We start from the raw sequence: 25,699 nt of genomic DNA, 5'->3' as shown, positions 1-25,699 counted from the left end.
TGATTTTCAAGTGGTGGCTTGTATCATCTATCAGTATTGCCAGTGTCCAACACTAGTCAGCACTCCTAATCTCATCTGTACTCCCTTCCATTGTTGACAATTTAGCCATTTCTCCCCATTCGTGACTCCTCTCCCTACCTCCCCTCCATTACCCTCTCCTCTCGCCTGCCCGGCCGTGCTATGCTAAGTAAATCTTCCCTGAAATTTTCCACTGATTTCATCCATTGAAATAAGCCCTATGCCCTATTCTTATACCGAATAATATATACAAGAAAGAAATAAGGTAAATGATAGTGCCATACACCAGGAATTGGCTAATTATCACCTGACAACACCTCACATGCGCTCGGTCGCTAATTTTTGCTGTTTATTTCCCCTTGAAATATGCCGTATAATCTATTCTCGTAATAAAAATATATATATAAGAAAGAAAGGGAGAAGCCTAAGTGATATTTACATTCACCTGGAACTACCTAATTTATAATGTATTGTCTAGATTTCCTGCCAATCATTTCATAGCATGTATATTAGCAACTTTCACCCTGCTGACATTGGCAGCATTGCATTTCCCCTAGGCCAGCAGGCCACAACACTGTATTCAGTTTACTGTCATCTTTCAAGGTGAAAGGACGTCGGATTCGCGCCTGCCCAATTACGCCGCTTTTTAGTCCCATGCAAAGGGCCCTGTGACCTCTACCCCCTACTAAACCTCGTGTGGAAAGAGATAAAGGGGTAAGTGACTGTGGAACGTGAACTGGCTAATTAGTCAATGAAAATGATAGACAGTGACTTCGACCTATCTGGTGAGTAAAACAGTGCAAGGGGAAATGTAAATAATGTGTAAATAATGTGTAAACAGCAAGTGAAAGCAATGAATGTAAATATAAGTGAACAGTGGAAAAAAATAGTTTTATAAGTTACTGCAAGTGACTGCATAACACAGTGTAAATAAAATAGAAATGTAAATAATGTAAATAAAATAGAGAATGTAAATAGAAATGTAAATGAGTAGTAATATAAGAATACGAGTATATATACTAGGAGTAATGAAAGTGAAAGTTTCACTTTAGCATGTATGAATTCTACGAGTTATGACAGTGAAAATGAAAGTGACAGAGTCACTCTCAACGCCAGTATACAGGACGAGAAAGTGAATGCTACGTATTTTACTGAAAGAGAAATTGAATACCTACAGTGACAATAAACTACTATTGCTGAAGGAAACTTATGGATAAAGACTGTAGATATATGTAAGTGTTATATAGAAATATAAACTGTGAGTGTTTTTATGAATAATAAATGACAGAACACCAGCAGCGAATGATTTCAAGTGGGAAGGTCATACGCGCTCGTAATTTTCATTGCTTTCAGTGTTTTTTTTTTTTGGAGTATGGATTCCAAACTTTGAGAATCATAGAATAGTGTTTCTAGTGATAATATCAGGGTGTGGTAATCATATTACGGGTTGTCGGGAAATGTAAAGTGGAGACTTCATTACCCAACTTCAGAGGTCCCCACAAGTCCTACGGTACTCGACGAAGGCTCAACAAATATCCCAGGAGAAAGCTGAAGGTATGTGTCATAAGCATATATAATTATAATATTCTAGGACTAATGACTAATTTTTGGCAAATATTTTTAGAGAGTCTGTTGGAGCACGAATATGCCCGCGAGACACGCAAGTCAGGCAAAAACAACCCCGCGGTTAAGGGGTTAAAGAGCTGATCTATATGTTGATGGAGATTCTTTTTTTTTCACAATTTTTCGATTATTCCTATTTTTCAGTCGGTCAGCCCCCATAAGGGAAGGAGAGAGGATAAAGAGGAAAAATACTATGTGAGAGAAGGACAGTTTGTCGAGAAAAAGTGAGCAACATGGCAAATGAAATTAAAATGGGAGCATGATGTGCCGTAAGATATTGTGTGTGAAAGCAGAATGGGGTAAAGGAGGATGCTAGTTTGAGGAGGTAAGTGTAATATATGTACAGAGAGAGAGAGAGAGAGAGAGAGAGAGAGAGGTTTTGATGACCGGATGTATGCATATCGGTAGTCTAGTAGAAGATGCTTAAGATGTAGGAGAAGAGATGGGGAGCATGCCAGAGTGATGGAAAGGCAGCTTCTTTAGTATGAGCATTAAATTCTTCAAATCATTTTCCTACTAACATTATGTGTCCATGAATTTAGTAATCATCTAGAAATAATCATGTTCTTGCACTATCATCCATTAGTCGAACCTCAAACCCTTTGAACTCCTTTTGCTTCCATGCCTGACATTTACTGTGTATACTGTATAACACTAATTCTACAAGACATTGGACTTTGTTATAATAATAAATTTTTACATTAGCTCTCTTAAGTGCACACCATGCCCTAACCTACAAGCATACTAACCCCTAGGCGTTGGTTCACGTCATATGATGTGTGGTTGACAGTCGACAGTTCAAGTCATGTGACATTTTAATTTTTCTCAGGTATGTTTGAACTTGCTGGCAAGCCACATTGACTCAAAGTGTTGTCACGGCCTGTCTGGTGTTCAGGGTGCCACTGGCTGACGGTGGCATGGTCCGGGGGTGGGGGTGGGAGTGGGGTGGGAGGAAACAAGCCTGGTGGGAGGTTGTGGGAGGCCCACATAGGGAGAGTGTGGCCTTGAAAGCTAGCAACAGACTGTAAGTACACACTTTTGATGTGTTTTTTGTCATTTGTGATTGATTTGTAATGGAAAGAAATATTTAGTGGAAAATTGAAATTCCAAAAAAAATAGCCCGGTTCTGGGACGTGGATAGGACGATCCACTCGCGGCTCCTATGGGTTAATAAGACTTCTGCAGTCAGTTGCTTAAGTGCACTAGTGTTTCACCTGGCCTGGATCAAGTCCAACACACATACCCAAATGAATACTATACATTATTCATGTAAATTCCATGTGATACGAGTACTGCAGCAATACTCCATTTAGATGTGATACACATACACGTGCGTTAAATACCAACCACTTCAGCATGTATGGACAGGGAATCTCAGTGTGATACGATTGTCACAGTGGGGTTTGCCAGTCCACTCATACCCCTGAAGCTATGATGTAAAGAAACACACTGTGCCATATCTACCAAAATGCCACTGCAACAGTTATTAACCCGTGGCGTCCCGTCGACGTTCTTTAACGTCCACACGTTTTGTCACTGCCAATCCCGTCGACGTACATAAACACGAAAAAATTGCAAGGTCCCTAATTTGCACAATTTTCAATTTTCGCGAGTGATTTTTGGTACGTATACACGTGACACCTTCCTCTACAAGATGCCAGACAGGGACAATGCCTTACCCAGCATGACCTCCTCTCCCCCCTTGCGTGCCATTGTCTCAGCAATTCACCTGTTATCAGTGACCTGGCCAGTATAGCCATGTCATGCCATGGTACGAAATTCAGGGCCAGAGTGATTCCCCAATCAATGACAATGTGGAGGACAAACTTTACATAGCATTAGAGGAAGAAACAGTTAGAAATGATGATCAGGTAATGTGGCAAAAAAAGGTCAGGTATTAGTGAGTGAAACAATGCTTATAATGCCTATATTACTGCTTGAAAACCAATATACTCTTGTACTACCTATAAATTCGTACCAAGTAAATAAATAAATGCCGTTTATGAGTGGTGTGAAATAGTTATCCTCCCATAGAACTCGTTTTCTTTGGTGTCAGCCTGATAGAAAACCCAGTAAGGTAATGAGGTACTCCTACCTGTATTGAGTATTTTAAATCTCAGGTGAGCGATTTCTCTATGAATTTTCGATGTTTCTCACCAAAAGCGAAGGTTTGAGCCAAAAAAATTTTTTCCAAAAATGGTCGGGATTGGGGGGAGTCAGTGGTGGAAAAGTGGTCGGGATGGGGCGGGTTAATGCTGTCGACTATACGTTAGTATTTATTCCCTTGGCAACATTATCACAATTTCAATAATTATACAGTAGCTAGTGTGCTGCCATTAAATAATGGATTAGTGTTAATGGTGCAACAATCTACTGTATATTCAGTGCCTCGGTCATAGGGGTACGGATCGATGAACTAATAACTCAGGGGGTATGTCACAAGAATATGTTTGAAAACTCTTGAACTAGTAACATATCATTGTGATTAAATACAATTTTACTCAAGTTAATTTGACTTAATGGGTACTGAATGGCAAAACGAGGAACGGGACTTTTGTAGGAGAATGTAACACTAGATAATAATCAGGCCCATAATTTTCAATTGATCTGGGGATGTACTAGACCAAATGTATAAACCTCCTTACAACAGACTTAAAAATAAACTGAAAAGCTTAAGTTTGCAGACCATCCGATATTTTTCACTTTGATTCTACCTAAAAGTTTATGTTTAATGAGGCACGTATGTTTAGTGATGGATTTGGGTGTTTAAGTATAAGGCATCACTTTCTGCCCATCTGAACCTTCAGCACAAACTGTGACTAAGTTTAATAATTTGGCCATGTTTCATTCTTGTTGCAGTATGCTGCATCTTTATCAAGGTTGTTCCTACACACCTGCTGTAGGATTCAGGTTCAAATATACCGCCCTGCCTTTCTTCTCCCGAAAATGGTATACAGTATCTAAGTACTATTATGATTTAATTTATGATCACTTTGGATATTCATTTTCATTCATTGCCAGATGCCATGTATCCCACACGGGGTGGCCAAGGGCTTAGAGTTAATTGTATTACAGGGAGGGGCACTAATCCTCCACCAACCCCACTTGACACGTAGGGATGCCAACAGCATCTGGGTGTTCCCAGGCGGTCACCCATCCAAGTACTAACCAGACCCACTTTGGATATAATTTGGAAATATTCGATCAAACACGCGTAGAATTATTTGATTTTTCAACAAGACTACGCTAAGCTTTTCGTCCTTTTTATTTTCAAGTTCAGCCTTATAAGCTCTCAATCTCAGTTGAAGTTTTGACAAATTAATTTACAGAAAACACTGGGGGACTATGGCCCCCCTAACCGCCCCAGAATTTACGGCCTTGATAATACTGCTCCACGTTTTAGCCGAGCATTTAAGTAGTACTCACATAATTTTTTTAAAAGTTTGACGCCGAACAGCATCACTCTTTGCCTTTAGGATGTCACTTGTACTTGTCTCGTTATAATGAGGAGTTTAATTATTTATTACCATGAATGTACAGTGGAAGACATTATCTTAGGCTGTAAAAAATTAATTTCAGATATCATTAGCAAGGATGGAAGTGAAGCGTTCCCCACGGTTGACAAGCTTAGCGGATCGCTCCAAGTTTGTGTGGCTGTTTGTGAGCGGGATGTCTGCTCGCACCATATCCAAGAAGATGGACACCAGCCTCACCACTGTGTGTAGGTGGATTAAGAGGTGGCGGCGGGAGGGTCATATCTACACTAGATCCCGCACTGCCAAATATTTTGATCAATATTCTTACAACTCCAGCCACTTTCCTACCATAATTCCTCCTGCGAAATCCTGTCGCTGCATTATCCACTTTGGTATGGTGAAAGTCTACTTACCTTACTGCATGATTTCACGCAACCGCAAATGAATTCCTCATTTCATTCATGTAAGTTACCAGACTTATCAACACTGCCATTAAACAATGATGAAGTGTTATCACAAAATGAGAATGTTGAGTAAGGGAGATATTTCTTGTAATGAAGTGACCAGATACAGTCAGTGATACTCACAAGGCGCCTGTGATTCAAACTCAGCTGAATATAATATATATATATATATATATATATATATATATATATATATATATATATATATATATGACGATTTTCATCCAATTACAAGAGGCCTTTTGCAGTAAACGTGTTATGCTGCTTGTTAACCCAGGCTAAAACTGCAGTCTCTCCAGCTTGCATAATTAGTTGTAAAAAGATACAATACGATGGTAGTCGCAATGACCTGCTACTTAAAGGAAATAGATTTGCAATAAGGTCTGTTTCCTTCACTGATCTACGTAAAATAAATTGAAAAAGGACGAAGTTTTGGGATATGTTAAAGTAAAAGCGCTGTAGTACATTTCTTTTTTTCCCACTGAGGTACAGCAAAATGCCATATGGTCAGCTTGACTTAAAATAGGCTTAAAAATTAAACTGCACTGGGTAAGGGAAGCCCTTACTTTTTATGGTTATTTCTGGAGCGTGTGTCAGAGATAAACATTGTCTCTGTATTACGTTGTGCACCGTTTGTTGATATTTTATTAAGGTGGACATTGCTCATAGTTTAAGAATTATGTGATAGTTTTGGTGAGACATTAGCCACAGATTTTGAGCTTCCCTGAGGCCCAGCAGGCTTACTGTGTAGTCACTTGGATTAATTACATCTTGTATTTCTCTCATTACCTGTATATTAAAGAGCTCTTGAATGATAAAAACTTAAGTGTTTTCTTACCAAAAATTATACACAGTATTTCGTCCTGTTGACCTCCGTATCACAGCGTTTGATTATCAAAAAATCTGTGAAAGCATGATCTGGTTCCCTGACTTCACAAAGACTTATGCAGTTCCCATCCCTCTTGTAGTCTTAGGACACAGTCTATTTTATAATTCAAAATATAGAAAACTGAAGGGACAGTAGGTACATACAAAATAACAATTTGGTCAGTAAGTTGCACGAGATCCGATTAAAAATCATCGAACCTTTAGCTTGTGGGAAAAAAAATAATGCTTTCTTGCTGAGTTCAGACTATAATCTCCTTCAAAGGATGGCCCTTGGGACTTTACATACTTAGCACAGCTGTCCTTCCATTGCTGAAAACTATTTGTAAACCAGATTTCGTGGTCACCGACAGCGTCTTTGTATAATGCAACAAAGACGCTGTTGGCAATATTATTTGTCCTCAAATCTCGAACCCTTCGGCGATATCATCAGTTTTGGAAATAGTCAAAAGTCGCTGGAAGCCATGTCAGGAAAGTAGGGAGTCTGCTTGTCCCGTGTGAACCTGTGTTTGGCCAAAAAATCCTGCATAAGATAGGATGAGTGGACTGGCGCATTACACAGTGGAGCTGCCAGTACTCTGCCTCCCACAACTCTGGTATCTTGCAACGAATTGCACTCCACTGGCAACTGGGAACTCCCAGTTATACTCTTGATTGACTGTTAAGTCTTCTAGTGCGTACTCGTAATGAACAACATCCTGGTAGTCGAAAACAGCTTCACTTTATTTGCCATGCCTACTTTTTCCTTGGTGATTCCAGTGCCTTGTGACGACTGTACTGGGTCGTATCCATTCAGCCATGACTATCATCAGTTACCTTCTTCATGAACTCCGGATTTTGATTAGTAAAGTTCAACATACAACAAAGATCTTCTTGGCAGTCTCAAAAACTGACTTTATAAATGTTTCCAGCAATGGAAGGACTGCTGCCTTGTGTGTGTTGAGTCCCAAGGGGTATTCTTTGAAGGGAATTAAAGCCTGAACTCAATAAACTCTTTTTCTTTTCCACCAGCTAAATGTCGGGCATATTTCGATCAGACCTCGTATCCACAGTTGATACTGGCTTATGTGAAACTGTACCTGTGCACCCATAATGGATCCCCTCATGTCCCAGCAAAAGCAGTTTCCTGAGAATCACCCTACACACTAACCATCTCTGGTTTTACGGTCAGGTGTGGTTTATTCATTTTGAAAAGTTCATGTAACATCCACTTTCTGAAGTGACATGCTTCAGTCTGATGATTTTTTTTTTTTATTTATTTTCCATAAAAAAAGGAAGCTGGAACCCTGGACAAAAGTTTTCACTAGGAACAACTGAATAAAAACGTCAAAATCAAGATCCGGTCATCACAAGAAGCCCGAACACATGTGTATAAAAGATTGCTGGTTAGGCCTAGGTGCTGAGGGTGACTGATGTCAGCTACACACACGAAGAGTAACGACTGTTGAGAGTATCTGTTAACTTTTGTCAGAGACAGCTGGACTATAAAGGGGTGTGAGTGCATTAACAAAGTGTACTGCGTGCCTCTCGTGATTAGGGGAAAATGCAGCCAAAGAGTTAAAAAAAAAAAACAGTGATCAGTGAAACGGCGATAGCAGACGGACTCTGATACAACACTGCACCAAGGAGAAAAGTTGAAGGAACTTGGTAACAGGAGAGGACTGTTTAGACGAGCTGTACTTTGTGAGTTCTCCCACTCATGAGATGTGTATCCTCACAAGGGCTAATAAAGGCTCTGTACAAAGTAAGCATTTGTGCAGCATTATATAGTGTTTGAAGTCTGTTTAAGTATTCCAGCCTGAATCTTTGAAGTGGATTTTGCAAGGGAGGTAATGTGAGCTTTCCATGATAGGTCCTGAGAGAAAGAAATCTCAGGGATACACTCGCATTTTAAAGGACTGAATTATATATTGATGAATATTAAGAGATAAACTAATAGAAGGTACTTTCAGGTAACAAGATGGAGAGCTCGATATTTATCTGCAGTAAAAACAAGTTTTCATTTACACCAGTCAGAAATTATATATAAATCAGAAACCAAGTGTGCCATTATCTCGATATGTGTCTGTTAAAGTAACAGGTTTGGTGGACGCTGCAAAAGTCACACGGAAAACTGGGGAGTGGAATGGACAGGGCTAGAGATGCAGTTAAGATTACTGATGAATAGAATCGGTGAAAGAACAAAATCCTGAGATACACTAACTATTGAAAGCTTAGTTTTATGAGAACACCAGTAGCTCTCTACAACAGCAGCTATTGAATGAACAGAAAGGAAACTATAGATGAATCGACATACGAGAGACTAGAAATCACAGAATGACAGAAAATTAAATATTATAGCAGGTTGGTCACAAGACACTAAGATGTGAAGAGTACTAGCATAGGTTTCACCAAATTCCTGATGTGTGAATGACCAAGTATTTGAAAGGAAGGTGAGAGTACCGACAGTAGAGAGAACTTCATAAAGTTGACGGAACCCATATTGATGGGTGAAGTGAGCATGGTAATAAATGAGTTGCTCCATGATAAAATTGGGATCCCCACTCTAATAACATATAGAAGTGAAGCTTGGACATTCCTGGAGGAACACAAGTCAAGAGTGAGAGCAGAGGAAATGAGTTATTTGAGGTTCCTGTGGTGTTGCATGATGAGACAGACTGACAAATAAGGAAGTGAAAGAGTGTTGTGGTGTGGAAGTGGATGTGATAGAAAACGTTAGAAGTACACTGAGGTGGTTTGACCATGTGAAGAGGGTGACGAGTGAGAGACTAACGAGGAGAAAGTATATGAATGAGGTGGAGGGTGGGAGAGGGAGGAGAGACACCGAGGATGAGATGGAGGGATGGAGTAAAGAGGTACATGAGAGAGAGGGGTGTATTCCGAGGGGAGGGCAGCGAAATGTCAGGAGACAGGGCGACATGGAGGCGATTTGTTTCTAGCCACTTCTTACGGAATTAAGGCGTCTGGTAATAGATAGGTAGATAATTTTGAGAATCAAAATTCTGGCCTCACTGTTGAAAAGTCCTAATAACCAGCCAGAATACAGTTGACCCTAAAATATATCAAATGTTTTGGCAACAACCCATGAATCAATCAGCTTTGGCTATTTTGGCCCTATTCACTTATTCCCATTCTAAACTGTCCAAATTTTCCCCAAGGAGGGAAGGATTTCCCCCTCCCCGTTAGGAAACCCTGTTCTAGGAGAAGAACGGTGGCTGGTTACAACAGCTAATGAACAACCAGAAAGGAAGGTAGAGATGAAGGCACAAACAGAAGGACAGAAACCGTAAGACATCAATTGGAAATTAAAGATTTATGCCATACTCGATCGATAGCCTTTGAGATGACAAGTGCAATAATAAAGATTTCATCAAAGTTCCGAAAGGAGGATAACCAGGAGTCTGAAATGAAGGCAAGATTGCCAGTGAGGCGTCCCTTGAGTAACCCATCCTGATGATTAGAAAGAAGGTTCTGATAGTGAAGGTGCTTAACTTATTTTTTTGTTAAGAATAGATTTAAAAACTATTATTACTGGATTACAAAGCAATTGGGCGATAACTGGAAGATGGAGAATGGTTACCCTTCATTGGGACAGCCTGAGTGAGAACAAACTTCCAACAAGAAGGAAAGATACAAGTCGACCGACAAAGGCTAGAGTTTACCTAAGCAGGGTATAAGCACTGAAGTACAGTTTTTGAGGACAACAGGAGTGAGCCCACCAGGCCCATATACATTGTTAGTATTGAGGACAGTGAGAGTAGGAAGTACATCAATTATAGTAATTTTCACATTAGTCATGAGGAAGTTAAAGGACGGAAGTCAAGGAGGAACAGCACGGGAATCGTCTAAGATGAAATTGGAGGAGAAAGTTTGAGCAAAGAGTTCTTCTTTATCAGTAGAATAAACAGCTACGGAGACATAGCAGAAAAGAGGAGGGAAAGGATGATGAAGTAAAGCTGTTAGAGAGGTTTTTGGCAAGGTGCCGGAAGGGGCAGGAAGAACTTGATTTGTAGAGTTCAAAGAGTTTTGTATTAATGAACTTATTCGTACCAGAATGGAGAACAGACTTAGCACTGTGCCAGGCAGAGACATAAAAGAAAGGACATTCAGGGTGGGTTGGCTCCGGTACCTTTTGTAGGCCTTCTCCTCGCTGTGGACAGCATTAAAACAAGCGTGATTAAACAAGGATTTTTGTTCAATTAGTCTCAGGATAAGAGAAAGTAATGTATGCATTCATACTTGAGGGACATTCACATGGCTCTCGGTCATACAAGTAATAATCACTCAAGGGAAAATCAAAGAAGTACTGCCTAAGGACCTTCCTTCTTGGGAGGGTCTATGGGCCTTACTGGTGCGATGAGACAGGTTAAGGTGATGAGGCTGTGATTGAAGGACCCCAGGAGATAAAAGATAAATAGATTTAGCAGAAGGATTACTTGTATGGAAAAGATCAAATATGCTGAAACTCTCTCCAAGGCAGTCAGGGAAATGGGTAGAGTGCTGCAGAAGCTGCTGTAGGTCATTAAAGATAGAAAATATGTAGGCATGTTCACCAGGTGAATCTGTATATGAAGAAGAGTTAAAAGTGGTGATGAACATTGAAATAATCTAGAATGGAGATTTCAGAGAAAGGAGAAGCTCATAGGATGTGTTCCATCAATAAAGCAAGATAGTCATGCATTCCATCTAAAAACTAAGGCAGTCAAAGATTTTTTCGTCGTTAGTAGAAATAGGAGAATAGTACACAGTATAGATGTATTTAGTCAGAGAATGACACGATAGGAGAAGCCAGAGAGTGAAGAATTAAGAAGATTTAAGTTCAGGAACAATAGAGCAAGATGTACTGCAGCCTACTAACACACACCAGCCACTTTTGGCTTTGAAGTGAGTATAGAGATAGTAAGAGGATATAGAGAACGGTTTGCCATCAATCGCTTCATATAGCTGTGTCTCAGTGAGGAAGTGAAGGTGAGGTTTAGAGGAGAGGTGGTATTCAACAGTGAGAAAATTAGAGGAAAGGCCATCAATGCTGCAGAAACTTATAAAGAGCGAGTCCGACAGCGGTTCCATACACCTCACCTGGTCATCGCTGGATGAGGGGCAGATGGTGGGGGCTTGTATGGTCAGCTCCCCCCCCCCTCCCGGAGACTCCAGAGCTGGGTTTTGAGACACCATTTTTGCTGAATTTCGAATTGGAAGTGTGGTATGTAATGTGAATGTAGATTAGAAAGTTAGAGGAAACTGTATGGATGGGGATGCTGGCCTACTCTCTGTGTTATTAAAACACTGAAAGGGTTCAGCAAAGGAGGATGGTCACAAGCTGGTCTTGAGGACTGATGAAATGGGAGCTCCAGCTCTACCCATCACCATTTTCCCATCCACAATGGGAGTACCGTCCTGTTCAGCACATTTAACAGAATTATTGAAAGACATATTCACTGCATGTCATATAAGAAGTAATGCTGTTGGTCAGAAAGAATATAGGAAACCAACGTCAAGGATAGCTATAAATGGGAATCCTGGACCTCGAATGACCTTGACCTTAGCTTTCCTTTTTATGAGCTAGTGACGCTTCTGTACAGAGAACAAACTCTCTCTCTCTCTCTCTCTCAGGCTTGGTATCGAGGAGCGTGTTAGCAGTGGTGTAAACTGATGGGCGGTGCTGTGTGGATACTGTGGCTTGGCCTAACTGTGTGCTGCCTTATGGTTCACTGCCGTCTGCATCGCTGCTGTGGTACGTACTTCAGTTTTATGCTATTAATAGGAAACTTACGCCCATAAATGGAGTAGGAGGATGGTGGTAAATTCATGGGTGAGACAGTGATGAAAATGTGTAAACACACACACACACACACACACACACACACACACACACACACACACACACACACACACACACACACACACACACACACACACACACAGCCTGCTGCCGTTATGTCACAGAACAATGTAACAAAATGATTTTTTTTTCTCCATAAAATTGGGGGGAGCATAAGTTGACACGACAGCACTGGCAAGGCATGGCTGCACTAACACAACGTAACGAAGGCAGTAACAAGACATATCCCAGCACTGACATGACGTAACATGGTATAACAGCACTGACATACTGTAACATGACATGGCATGGGTGACAGAGCATTGCATAATAACGCCAATATGAGATCACTGACAGGTTGTTATAAACTGAAATATAGTTTTATTAATGGACAAAAATTATATTGACCATTCACTGGAGACATCTATCTATCTATTGCCAGACGCCTTAATCCCATACGGGGTGGCCACAAACAAATCTCCACGTCGCCTTGTCCCCCACCATTTCACTGCCCTGCTCCCAACTCACACCCCCCTCTCTCATATAACTCTCCCTTCCATCCCTCCAGTCTCATCCTTAGCCTTCTCCTCCCCTCTCCCCCTCCACCTCACTCACATACACTCTCCTCGTCAGTCTCTCACTCTCCATTCTCTCCACATGGCCAAACCACCTCAGTGTGCTTCTCCTAACGCTTCCCATCACATCCACATCCTCACCACAACACTGCTTCACTTCCTCATTTGTCAGTCTGTCTCTCCATGTGACTCCACACTGGATACATGTTGTGGAAAAAACACATAAATCATTTGTTACTTTATGGAAACCTTAATGATACATCGTCTAGCAGGTAAAATGCATCCGTCGTCAGTCCAGAAATCGACTGATTTAAGCTCTGACGATGAATCCATCTCTGGTGCAGTGCTGTCCATCGTTAGGGAGTAATATATATATATATATATATATATATATATATATATATATATATATATATATATATATATATATATATATATATATATATATATATATATATATATATATATATATATATATATATATATATATATATATATATATATATATATATCAGTACCAGTTCTGGCTAGACCCTGTTTCTCAAACTTATTCACTTCATTCCTCACTTGTGGGATCTTAACATCCTCGTCGCCCACCTTCAGTTTTCTCTCAAGCCCCTCACAAATAATGATAAAAAAAAAAAATGTTTGGGCTCTCCATTTACATTAATGCTTACAGCTGTCAGTCAGTATGCATATTTTGTTACATATCAGTGGATGGATGACGCTGATAGCAGTCAGTCGACTGATTCGATACTGAGTCATTGAAACGCACATCTCACACCTAGGTCCACATCCAACAGGTTTCGGCTTTCACTTTTTATATGTGGAGAAACCAGGTTCACATAAATATGTTGTGGAAAATGGCAAGAGGATTCTAAGTGCGACTTCACTAACTTTTGAATATGACTGATGCCACAGTCAGAGATTTTTCTTCATAATGGTCTCTGGCAGCAGAATAATTCTTAAGGTCAAGGAATTCGTCATGAACATCATCAGGAATGACAACAATATCAATAGTGCCAGAGAAAGGATTCCTCACCAGTTTCCCTTCTTCCTCCTTGAATTCTGGGAAGTATATTTTGAGCTTACTTTCCAAGGAGTTCAAGTACTGAATTATTTCAGTTTTGAGTGATGGGTCAAGTAAGTGATCCTCTTCAATCTCGTTAAGAACAGTTGAAAGATTCTCAAACATGGCAACATTTTCTGCACTCACTTTCCTTTGCCTTGTTTGGAGTTTAACAAGAAATCCACGCATGCAGCCCATGAGACACGTTTATTTTCTTGCCTTATAGCTTGTTTAGCTGCTCAAAAATTTCGGCCAAGTAGGCAAGACGTGACTCCCACAATGCCTGATTGAGAGACTGAACAGATCATCCTTCCCTGTCATTTCCATGAGGAAAAGTTTAAGGTCTATCAAATACCCTGTTCACAACGTTGCCCTTGGATAGCCATGGCACTTTTGAATGAAACAGGAGGGATTCATGCTCTAAATCCATGCCTTCCCAGAGTTTCTGGAGAGGGCGAGAGTTAAAATCTCTAAGTTGACACATTTTACCATTAGTTCCAGGATCTTGCAAATGGCATCAGGAAGGTCTTTGACGTCAGTGCAAAATGATGGATTATACGGTGAATCACACTCGCATTCGGAGCTGCTTATTTGACATGATTCTGTAGCCCCGATATTGATCTCAGCATCGCCGGAGCCCCATGAGTACAGACTCCACAACAATTTTCCCTGGTTATTTCGTTAGTAGTGAAAAAAGAAGTCAACTTTTCCATCACATCTCAAGCTTTTGTGGTAGTTTCAAGCTGTATACTGAACAGATATTCATCTTTGATGTCATGCATGAATACATACCTAATAAACCGAGTAGCTAAGCACAAGAACTCACATCCGTTGACACATCCAACTGTACTGCAAACATACCAATAAGAGACAATTTAATCTGTCTCACTTATTCCATGGTATCAGCTGACATTTCGCAAATTCTCTGTTTCACTGTGTCATTTGACGAGGAAAGCTGCTGAATCTTATGAGCATTTGTCTCCCCAATAACCCGCTAGACGCTAGACCATCTTTACGGCACGCGGCTTAAAGTTTCACCAATCGTGTGGGCTTTTTTCATCTTTGCAGTTTCAAGGGAAACCTCATATGACTTCTCTGCTACGCTTCAGTTCTGTTGTTGGAAAGCACAACTCCTATTTAGACTCTGTTTTCCCAAACTCTGTTCATAGCCTTGACAAAACTGGTGTTTTTCTCTTCATACTGATGGTGGATTGTCGTCAGATGATGCTTTAGCTTACTAGGCCTCATAGAATCATTCCCCAGTACTTTGAAACACAGCACACAATGAGGTTTCTCGATGCCATCAGCGAGGATTGATGTAAATCCATAGTTAATGTATTCATCATTGTACTTCCGCTTCTTACCGGCACTGACAGCCATCGAAAATCTAATCTATCTATCTATCTCTACCTGTCTATCTATCTGTCTATCTATCTACCTATCTATCTATCTATCTATGTATCAATATATATATATATATATATATATATATATATATATATATATATATATATATATATATATATATATATATATGGAATCAGACGAAATATAGATTTAAAATTTATGAGGTCACATGAATCAAAGTGAATTACCGTAATTCGCCACATTTATAAACAATATCGAACTAAAAATTAATCACCAACGTCAAACGACCTTTAGCAACCTAGCAAGACTTATTTTAACTACACCCAAGTAAGTTAAATTTTATGCAGTATGCAGTGACTGGTTTTGAGTATTTCACTTTTTTTTGCAAACATTGCAGCATACTTTTGATAATTATTTTTGCATTTAATAAGTTTGATTAAGTTTCAATATAGAAACTTTCGAGTTAATCGTGTAGGTGTTTCCACTATCACAATTGAAGCAAAATCCGTCTGGCATCATAGTAACTTTTAAATTTTCCAAATTTTCCGCTTGTGGTAGCTGGGTTTCGTCGTTGCCTTTGTTTATAGAAAGATTATGTAAAATAATTGTTACACTAAAAAAAAAAAGTGAACTAGTTACCTATTTACTTACTGTGCATCCACAATAAGGAAGCTTCGCCATAACTATTCATGGTATATAAGGTATGAATTTTGGCATCATAAACAAGTCTGTAACTTTTAAAAGTAGTTCAAGGTCATTCATATATGGAACATGTACAGTACTTTAGATTAACCTAAGGGAGCTGCTTATTCCGTATCAACAAGATCTGAACACAAAGGTGCAGAGGAAAGCATGAGCACATTTTACATTTGCCTCAATAACTTGCTTGAAGCAGTGAAATAATTATGTATAGAGAGACTGGCAAAGGTAGTGAATATCTAAGGAACATTATTATCAAAGACGATGCCTCAAGGACGAATTCAGTAACCAATGCTGTCGATTACATTTAGATATTTCATTAGCAGGGTACCTTGCAGGATAAATTCCCTTGATTATGTGGTAAGAACACCATTATCACGACTGTGATGGCGAACAAAGTGTAATGCGTTCACGTCTGTTCTTTTTATGAATTACACGCAAAAACTTGTCAGTAACACTTGACACTGCTAGTTGTATTAATTTATCCACCCCCCCCCCCTTTTCTTATTCTTATTTCAGCTGATTTCTTAATGTCCATGTTCATTTGATCTTCCCAGCCAACAGGAGCCGCCTTCAGGATGGGACAGGCCTCCGTCCATTACCACGTGCATCTCGGAGGTCCAGGCTCTTATGATCAGTCGGGACCGATCTAGAATGGCTTGTTAATTTCGGCTATAAATGAAATCACTTTCTTAACCTCGCACTTTTGTAGCTAACAAATCTTTTCTTCGACTTGTCAGATGTCAATAAGTCTGAGAGTCTGACTCATGCCGTACTTGTCAGCATGCTGGCCACAGAGACATGTGGCAGCCACTCAGTTCTGCTACTGTCGGACTGCTCAATGTGGGCTACCTCGGTCTTTCAGGTCAGTTACATTCTAGTATATACCATTGTGTTTCACGCATCAGCCTGAGTAGAAACACAACTAGCCATTTTAAAGAATGTAAATACGTCGAACTGCCTTGAAACTAGTGTGTTTGAATTTACACCCTGTATAACTGATGCATTTTAAAAGCCTTCCAAAGAATATTTCTTATATTAAAACAGCAGTGCAAAGATCTTGTAATTCATGAAGCTGAAGATTATATGAAAGATGTCAGCATAGTTACTGCTTAATAACAGACATTAAATTATTTCATTCGCGCGTCACAGTATCCAGCCATACAGAACCACATCCCACACTGTTCGGGTGCCGCCAATCTTACTTTCCTCGAGTCACATAAAGGAATTATTCTTACGATATGGAAATAGTGACTATCGAGAAGATGCAGCAGTTTCCAGCTAACTAGTACGCACTTCAGGTATATATAACAAGAATGGAGAGAGAGAGAGAGAGAGAGAGAGAGAGAGAACATACAGTGCCTAACGCCACCACACTTCAATCAGGCTTGTGTGTTATAACTCACACTGCCTTACCTCACACTGTCGAAGGCTCACATTCCGTCACCAACTGAGCATTTTTATAAAATAATATGTAGTTAGGAAAGGATAACTGTAACTATAATGTTAAGTACTAATGTTAGAGCCATGGAAGAATCTTCTAAATATTCTAAAACTGGATATTCTAAAACTTGACGAGGAGTTGCAGAAGGAAAATAAAAATTAGGAATTAGATGTATTCTCTGGCTTCATTTTACGACTTTACTCTTCACCTGACTAAATCTATTACTTATGTATTAAGTTATTTCAGTAGGAATTTACCGATCATTCTAAAGCATAAATTAAAATTACATGCTAACAGCAGTGACAGCGCAGAACAGAACGGATTTCATAAATATAAACAAAACACAGCGACTAACCTGTACACAGAACCACACACAGAAGTTATTCCAGTGAGTGGAGAACATGAGGCTGCAGTAAAATATTACAGTATGATTGCCAAAAACTGCGTATGGTGACATTACCGTCCGTCATGCAGTTACCTGGGGTAGAGAATTCTTCTCATACTCCAACACTCAGCTGAGTAGCTCATACCCGTACACAGTCTATAAAATCTACTCTTATAAAAGTTATAATTGAACCAGTACTAAACAGAACATTTTGTGCTATTTTTCTTTCTTGCATCATAGGACTTTATTAACAAAGTTAAAGTATGCCAAGTAATATGGGAAATTAGCAAAGATACAAGGCGTTGACATGGAGCCGAAATGTGCTGGCACTGTGAACCGTGGGTGGAGCTAAGCAGCTGTGGCGTCCATCCGGGAGCCAACCTCCTCATAATTTCCTGCACGTCACCGTGTGGAAGGACTATGTACGGCGCTGGCGAGATCCTGTCTATTACAAGCGGGCGCCGGTGCCTTGGACGGTGTACTCACTGTAGAACTGCCCCATAAAAGTAATTGTGTACCTGTGGTTGACGGGTCTACCTGTCGAGACAGATCAGGATTAAACAATAATAATTACAATGACACAAACATTAGCAACGTATCACAAAAACTGACAATAATTTTGTCAGGTAGTAGCTTTTCAGCACCATTGTATGACCATAAAATGCAAATTTTACAACCGTGCTGTGTGTCAGTAGGTGGCAAGTTGTCTGTGAGGAGTCATCAGTACTATAAGCTGCAACAGAATTCTGAATATATAGAATCACGTTTATCAGTTACGTTTATGAAGATCATGTTATCACGGATAGTTGTGTAAACTGGGTGAATCCAAACATTGCTCTGCACGGCGTCATTAGTACAAGAATAACATCAGTACCTCTTTTTAACAGGATATCACTGAGATACCCTCACCATGGGGTGTCGGGGTATTCAGGGTAACTGGCGAGAGTCACGACGCAAACCTCACTCAGTCATCACTGTCTCGGACGGTTGCACAGGCAAGAAGTGTAAGTTTCATCGTATATACTGTAATACTTTACATTAGTGAAATAGGTTTTAAATGGGACTCTCTCTCTCTCTCTCTCTCTCTCTCTCTCTCTCTCTCTCTCTCTCTCTGTACCCTAATTTTCCCTCACCCTTCATTCTTCCCGTCTAACCCTATGCATCTCATACATCTAATCCAGCTGATTACCCTCCCCCCATCTTCTCCTTTCCCACCCAGTTATCCTCCTTTCCTCCTTCTAGCCCTCACCTCTCTCTCTCTCTCTCTCTCTCTCTCTCTCTCTCTCTCTCTCTCTCTCTCTCTCTCTCTCTCTCTTCTTTCTCTCTCTCTCTCTCTCTCTCTCTCTCTCTCTCTCTCTCTTCTTTCTCTCTCGCTCTCTCTCTCTCTGTACCCTAATTTTCCCTCACCCTTCATTCTTCCCCTGTCTAACCCCATGCATCTCATACATCTAATCCAGCTGATTACCCTCCCCCCATTTTCTCCTTTCCCACCCAGTTATCCTCCTTTCCTCCTTCTAACCCTCACCTCTCTCTCTCTCTCTCTCTCTCTCTCTCTCTCTCTCTCTCTCTCTCTCTCTCTTAGTGGTAGGCGGGGACGCTCACCATCCACACACTTGCTGTAGTGCTGCTCCCGGCCACCTGCCCTTTCCTCTCTTTCTTCCTTCTCTCCATATATATATACGCCAGGTATCCCAGAAGGGCTAAGGCGTTGCCCCTGGGTAGAGGACTTTTAGACTCCTTTCCCACCCAGTTTTATGACCGGATGCCCTTTTCCTGATGTCTAACCAATGACTCTCTCTCTCTCTCTCTCTCTCTCTCTCTCTCTCTCTCGGTCTTAGAGCGGAGACGTCCTAACCCACAGAGCTACGCATGATGTATAGTGCTGCTCCCGGCCACCTGCCCTTATATATATATATATATATATATTTATATATATATATATATATATATATATATATATATATATCCGTACACTCTAATCCCGCAAAGGGTGGCCGCAGAAAAAAACGCCTCCAAGTCGCTCTGTCACCCACCATTTGACTACCCTTCCCCCAACTCACCCCACCCTCCCTCATATACCTCTCAACTCCATCCCTCCACCTCATCCTCTGTCTACCCCTCCCTCTCCCTCCCTCCACCTCACCTACATACACCCTCTTAGTCAGTCTTTCACTCTCCATTCTCTCCACATATCCAAACCACCTCAGTATATTTCTCCTAATCTTCTCAACCACATCCACATCCACCCTACAACGTTCCTTCTCTTCTTCATTCGTCAACCTGTCCCTCCATGTCACTCCACATGCTCCTTTCAAGTAACTCATTTCCATTGCTCTCACTCTTGACTTGTTCCCCTCTTGCAAGGTCCACGCCTCGCTTCCATATGTCAGGGTAGGGATCACAATACTATCATGCACTGACTTCTTAACTTCCATACTCACCTCCCTATTTCTCATCACTGCTTTCAATGAACCAACAACCTTCCTTCCCTGCTGTACCCTTTCAGCACTTCATCCCCCATATATATATATATATATATATATATATATATATATATATATATATATATATATATATATATATATATATGTTACGTGGAGGTCTGAGTCTGGTGAATGTTGATGGTAGTGAGTGGAATCTGAAGCAGCTGCTGTTTGCCGATGATACTGCACTGGTGGCTGATTCAGAGGAGAGATTAAGACAGTTGGTAGTGGTGTTTGGAAGGGTGTGTGAAAGGAGTAAATTGAAAGTAAATGAGAATAAGAGTAAAGTGATGAAGTGCACGAGGTTGGTTGATGGTAGGAACATGAATATAGTTTTGAATGGTGAGTTGCTTGAGGATGTTGAGTGTTTTAAGTATTTAGGGTCGCATGTTGCTGTGGATAGAAGAATAGATGTTGAAGTGAAGTTTATAATGAATGAAGTAGGAATGGTGCTGGGAGGAATGAAAAATTGTTTAGATGTCGATCGCTTAGACTGGATGTAAAGAGAAGGCTGTATGAGGGTGTTGTGGTACCGATTGCGTAATATGGGGCTGAAACATGGAATATGGGCGTAGCAGAGAGGAAAAGTTTGAATGTAATGGAAATGAGGTGTCTGAGGAGTATGTGTGGAGTGACGCGTATGGATCGAGTGAGAAATGATGAAGTGCGAAGGAGAACTGGAGTTGTTCGGGAGATGACTGATCGAGTTGAGCAGAGGGTGTTGCGATGATTTGGGCGTACGGAGGGAAAGGATAATGAGCGAGTGATGAAAGAGATAACTAGATCTGATGTGAGAGATGTAAGGCTGAGAGGAAGACCACGAATAGGATGGATGGACAGTGTGAAAAGAGCGTTGGATGCGAGAGGGAGGTCTGTTGGGCAAGGAAGAGTGGCTGTGCGTGATAGAAATGATTGGAGAGAAACTGTGAATGAATAAATGATGACGCAGCCCTGAGGGGATATACTCTCGCATTTTGTCTGATCAGCTGATCAGGTCAGGTGCAGGTAAGGGGATGGGTCTATTACGATGTGGCAGGGGTAAACCAGCTCTGCTCTCGGGCCTTGCTGCGGATGTCACTGATTGCACTCCGTAGTTAACCTTCGTGCGGTGTGGTACGGTGAGAATTTGTCCCTTCTTCCCTCTGGGGCTCAGATGCGAATGAATGTGTTTGAATGGATGAGTAAATTGGGAGTGTGTCGTCCTGTCTCGGCTACATCCATTTCCCTGGGGAAAGCAGCATAGGTATATATATTGTTACGGAACAGAGAAAGATAATGTACACTTTAAGTGAGAATACTAAAAATCACTACTGTCCCGTAAAGTTCCAGGTTCAAAACAAAAGAGTTAGGTAAAATTACAAGTCAAAGTTTAAAGCTTAAATTAACAACAAAACATTCAGGACTCATAAGGATAATGTAATGGCAAAAACAGGTTAAATATATGGTTAACTGGAATAGCCTCTATTAACACGAAATTAGCAAGAGTAAATTTATCTAAGTCAGCCCTGATAAAATGAGATACCAGATAATACTCAGTGAATGCCAGATAAATAATTACAGATACAAACTATTATAAAAAATGACTGACACAAAGAACCCCACACGAACCACGAAAACTTCACCAGGCCCACAAATTAAACCCATGCTACACAGTACAAGAAAAAATGCAACAACAGTTATACTCAAATTACACACAGCTGCTAGATGGTTGGAGATTTCTTGAGCACTCACAATAATAATATCTGTACAGGGGAGGACAGAGATGTGAACAAAATGAGGAGCAGATCTAAGTGGCAATGATGCAGAGACTGAGCTCATTATATAGGGGCCGGCAGAGCCTGATATAACTTGTAAGAGGACGCGCAAATGAAAGCCATGGGGACATAGAGTTCACAATCCCGCTCTGGACAACAGAGAGAACGACTTACTCTACTATAACGGTAGAAGGGGGGGACTGAGGCAGAACACGCTCGTGATCAAACATGCAGCATACTGTGCGTTAAAATTACACAAAGGATGATGAAATCATAGGCTATGTAACACCTCCCCACAAAAAAAAAAAGAAATTTACAAAGGAAATTTCTTATTACTCTAAAACAATCTGTACATGGCATTACAGAACATGCAAAAGTCCCTCCTAATTTCACAAAACATGAGATCTCCCTAGCACGTTCAGTCATAGGTACTTGCCAGTATCCCTTTAACAAATCAAACTTACTTATGTACCTAGCCTTTCCGATCTTGTCTATGCAATCTTCCACACGAGGGAGAGGGTAAGTGTCTGTTTTAGTTATCTGATTAACACGTCTGTAGTCGATGCAAAGCCTCTGTGACCCACCTGGCTTAGGGACTAGAGTGACAGGAGAACTCCACTCGCTCTGACAGGGCTCAATCATCTTGTGGTCCAACAGGTAGCCAAGCTCCTTCTGGATGAGAGGAACTTTCACTGGGTTCACACGGTAAGGAGGCAGTTTAATTGGCTTTGCGTCTCCAACCTCGACATCATGCATCAACACAGTAGTTCTTCCTGGAGTGGCACGGAACACTTGCGGGTACTCCTGCAGTAATGCCGAAAACTCCTGCCTCTCCTTGGGTGGTAGATGAGAAAGCTTAGTTTGGAGATCATTCATGATATCAGGATTTTTCCCCAAACTATCACTCAGGCTCATACTGCATGGGAGAGCTTCACTTGCAGACTCGGGTGGAACAGCTACAGTGCAGACTGGATTATTTTCGTCCCGCCTGTGATATAACTTTAGCATGTTGATGTGACATAGTTGCTTGCTCTTTCTACGATCTGGTGTGGCGATGACATAGTTGACATCACTGAGTTTCTTCTCCACGAAATAAGGGCCACTAAACTTGGCTTGAAGAGGTTGCCCATGCATTGGTAGCAAAATCAAAACCTGATCTCCTGGCTGAAAGTGGCGTAACCTGGACTTCTTATCATACCAAGTCTTCATCTTCTCCTGAGCAGCTCCTAAATTCTCTCTCGCCAGCTGTAAAGCAGTGGACAGCCGTTCTTTGAACTTCATCACATACTCCAGCAGGTTGACGTCATCTTCCTCCGACAGGCAGCATTCCTTGAGTAGCTTAAGGGGTCCTCTTACTTCATGGCCAAACAGTAGTTCAAAAGGTGAGAAGCCCAGTGATTCATTTGGAGATTCTCTTGCAGCAAACACAACGAATGGAAGACCTTTATCCCAGTCTTTCTGATGTTCCAAACAGTATTTCTTGAGCATCGATTTGAGTATTTGATGATATCTCTCCAACGCTCCTTGGGTCTGGGGATGGTAAGCTGAAGACGTGATCTGGGTGATGCCCAACTCTTTCAGAGACTGCTTGAAAACGTTTGACATGAAATTACTTCCCCGGTCTGACTGTACTTCCTTGGGCAGACCAAACTTTGTGAAGAACCCTAGCATTTCCTTAACCACGTTCTTTGCTGAGATGTTTCTAAGTGGAATGGCTTCAGGATAACGAGTAGCCATATCAATCATGGTCAACACATAAGAAAATCCTGAAGAAGTCTTAGGAAGAGGCCCCACAATATCCACCAACACACGGGTGAAAGGCGCCTCAAAAGGAGGAATGGGAACTAGAGGTGCAACCTTTTCGGTCTGATTACACTTCCCCACAACTTGACAGGTGTGACAAGACTTACAATACCAGGAAACATCCCTGAAGATACCTGGCCAGTAGAAGTGTTTCAAAATGCGTGCCACAGTCTTCCTCACTCCAAGGTGTCCTGCCAAACTGGTATCATGAGCCACTCGAATGATATCCTGCCTACAAACACGAGGGATGACAACTTGATGTACAACCTCCCATTCACCGTCGGCTGATGCTGTTGGGGGTCTCCACTTCCTCATAAGTACTCCTGACTTTACATAATAACAAGTAGAAGCACTGGCTGACTCTTCTTCACTGTAAGCAGAGTTAGCTAGACCTTTCAACTCAGGGTCAGCAACCTGCAACTCAACCAACTCTTGACGAGACAAATTATCAACACTACGGGGTACTGCCTCATCTGGTGAGTGGTCCAAATTAGCAAGAAAAGTGTCAGCTAGGATAACATCATCATCATTATCCTCTAAATCACCAGTAACTTTAGACTTAGCCCTAGTGACAGCACATGCAGGGAACACATCAGGGACATCACAATCCTGGGACGCAGCCACTGGCTCACTAGACAACTGAGGAGCTGGACACACTTGACTTCCACCAATATCATTTCCAAGTAAGAAAGTTACACCTGACATTGGGAGTGTCTCAACCAATCCAACCATAACGGAACCATTAACAAAACCAGACTCTAAATTCACTCTGCACAGAGGAACAGAGAAGTAATTATTCCCTACACCTTGTAAGCTTACAGTTTCATCAGAGGAATTAACATTAGAGCCTAGAACACTGGTCAGCATAAGGGATTGGCAAGCACCTGTATCACGATATATTTTAACTGATTTCCTGTCATTACTGTCCAGAGGACTGACAAAACCATCAGACAGGAAATTAGCACATGAACTGCTCAAAAGAGGAGCTCCATCATGAGAATTTAAGTTACCCCTCAAAGCAGGTTCAGTTAACTCAGTTAAAGAATTCTGGGAACTCTCAAGAGTGGACACTAGACCAATTGACTGAATATTTAAAGACTCCTTTTTGTTCACATCACGCTGTCTCCTGAAACATCTCTCCGTAGTATGACCAAGCTTACTACAATAAGTACATTTACTTTTCTGAAATCTAGAGGTGAAGCTGGTATTTACTTCCTGAGAAACATCATCCTTATTCTCTTTCCTGTTACCTGTACTCTGAGTAGAGGCAACGTACTGACTCTCAGCTTTCCTTTTTCCTCTAAAATATCTCTTGTGAGTGAGAACATATTCATCAGCTAAAACTGCAGCATCAGACAAATTATCTATTCTTTTCTCATCAAGATATAGGCTTACATCTTTACTAATACACCTTTTGAAATCCTCCAGCAAAATCATCTGCTTAAATTTACCAAAATCAGAATCCACATTCTTAGAATTTAACCACTGCTCTAACAAATCTTCTTTGATTCTTGCATACTCAACATGGGATTGCTTATCTTGCTTGTAAGTTGTCCTAAATTTTACTCTATAAGCTTCAGGAACAAGCTCATAGGCCTTAAGAATCAAGCTCTTAACTACATCATAATTATCAGACTGATTCTGAGGCAAAGATGCATAAGTTACTTGAGCTTTACCAGTGAGAACAGTTTGAAGGAGTACTGGCCAATACTCCTTAGGCCAATTAAAACCTGTAGCTACCCTCTCAAACAACTGAAAATACTTTGTTAAATCAGATTTATTAAAAGGAGGGACAAGTTTAACATTTTTAGCCACATCAAAATCATCAGAGC

The 25,699-nt window shown here is 40.8% G+C and overlaps 1 protein-coding gene across 1 annotated transcript in view; it reads left to right on the top strand.

Moving 5' to 3' along the window:
* The window catches only part of LOC145407291 (glutamate receptor ionotropic, delta-1-like), a 528,461-nt gene that overhangs the window by 317,308 nt on the left and 185,454 nt on the right, over positions 1-25,699 (top strand). The window contains exon 2 of the mRNA XM_080278315.1: positions 18,715-18,831. Coding sequence (XP_080134441.1) covers positions 18,715-18,831 — 117 coding nt within the window. The remainder of the gene's footprint in view (positions 1-18,714; positions 18,832-25,699) is intronic.

This window comes from Coenobita brevimanus, chromosome 8, assembly GCF_032717465.1.
Source record: "Coenobita brevimanus isolate Jiangsu-jjx chromosome 8, ASM3271746v2, whole genome shotgun sequence".
Classification (NCBI taxonomy): Eukaryota; Metazoa; Arthropoda; class Malacostraca; order Decapoda; family Coenobitidae; genus Coenobita; species Coenobita brevimanus.
The sequence above is the reverse complement of the archived record's forward strand: the minus strand, read 5'-3'. Positions and strand labels throughout refer to the sequence as shown.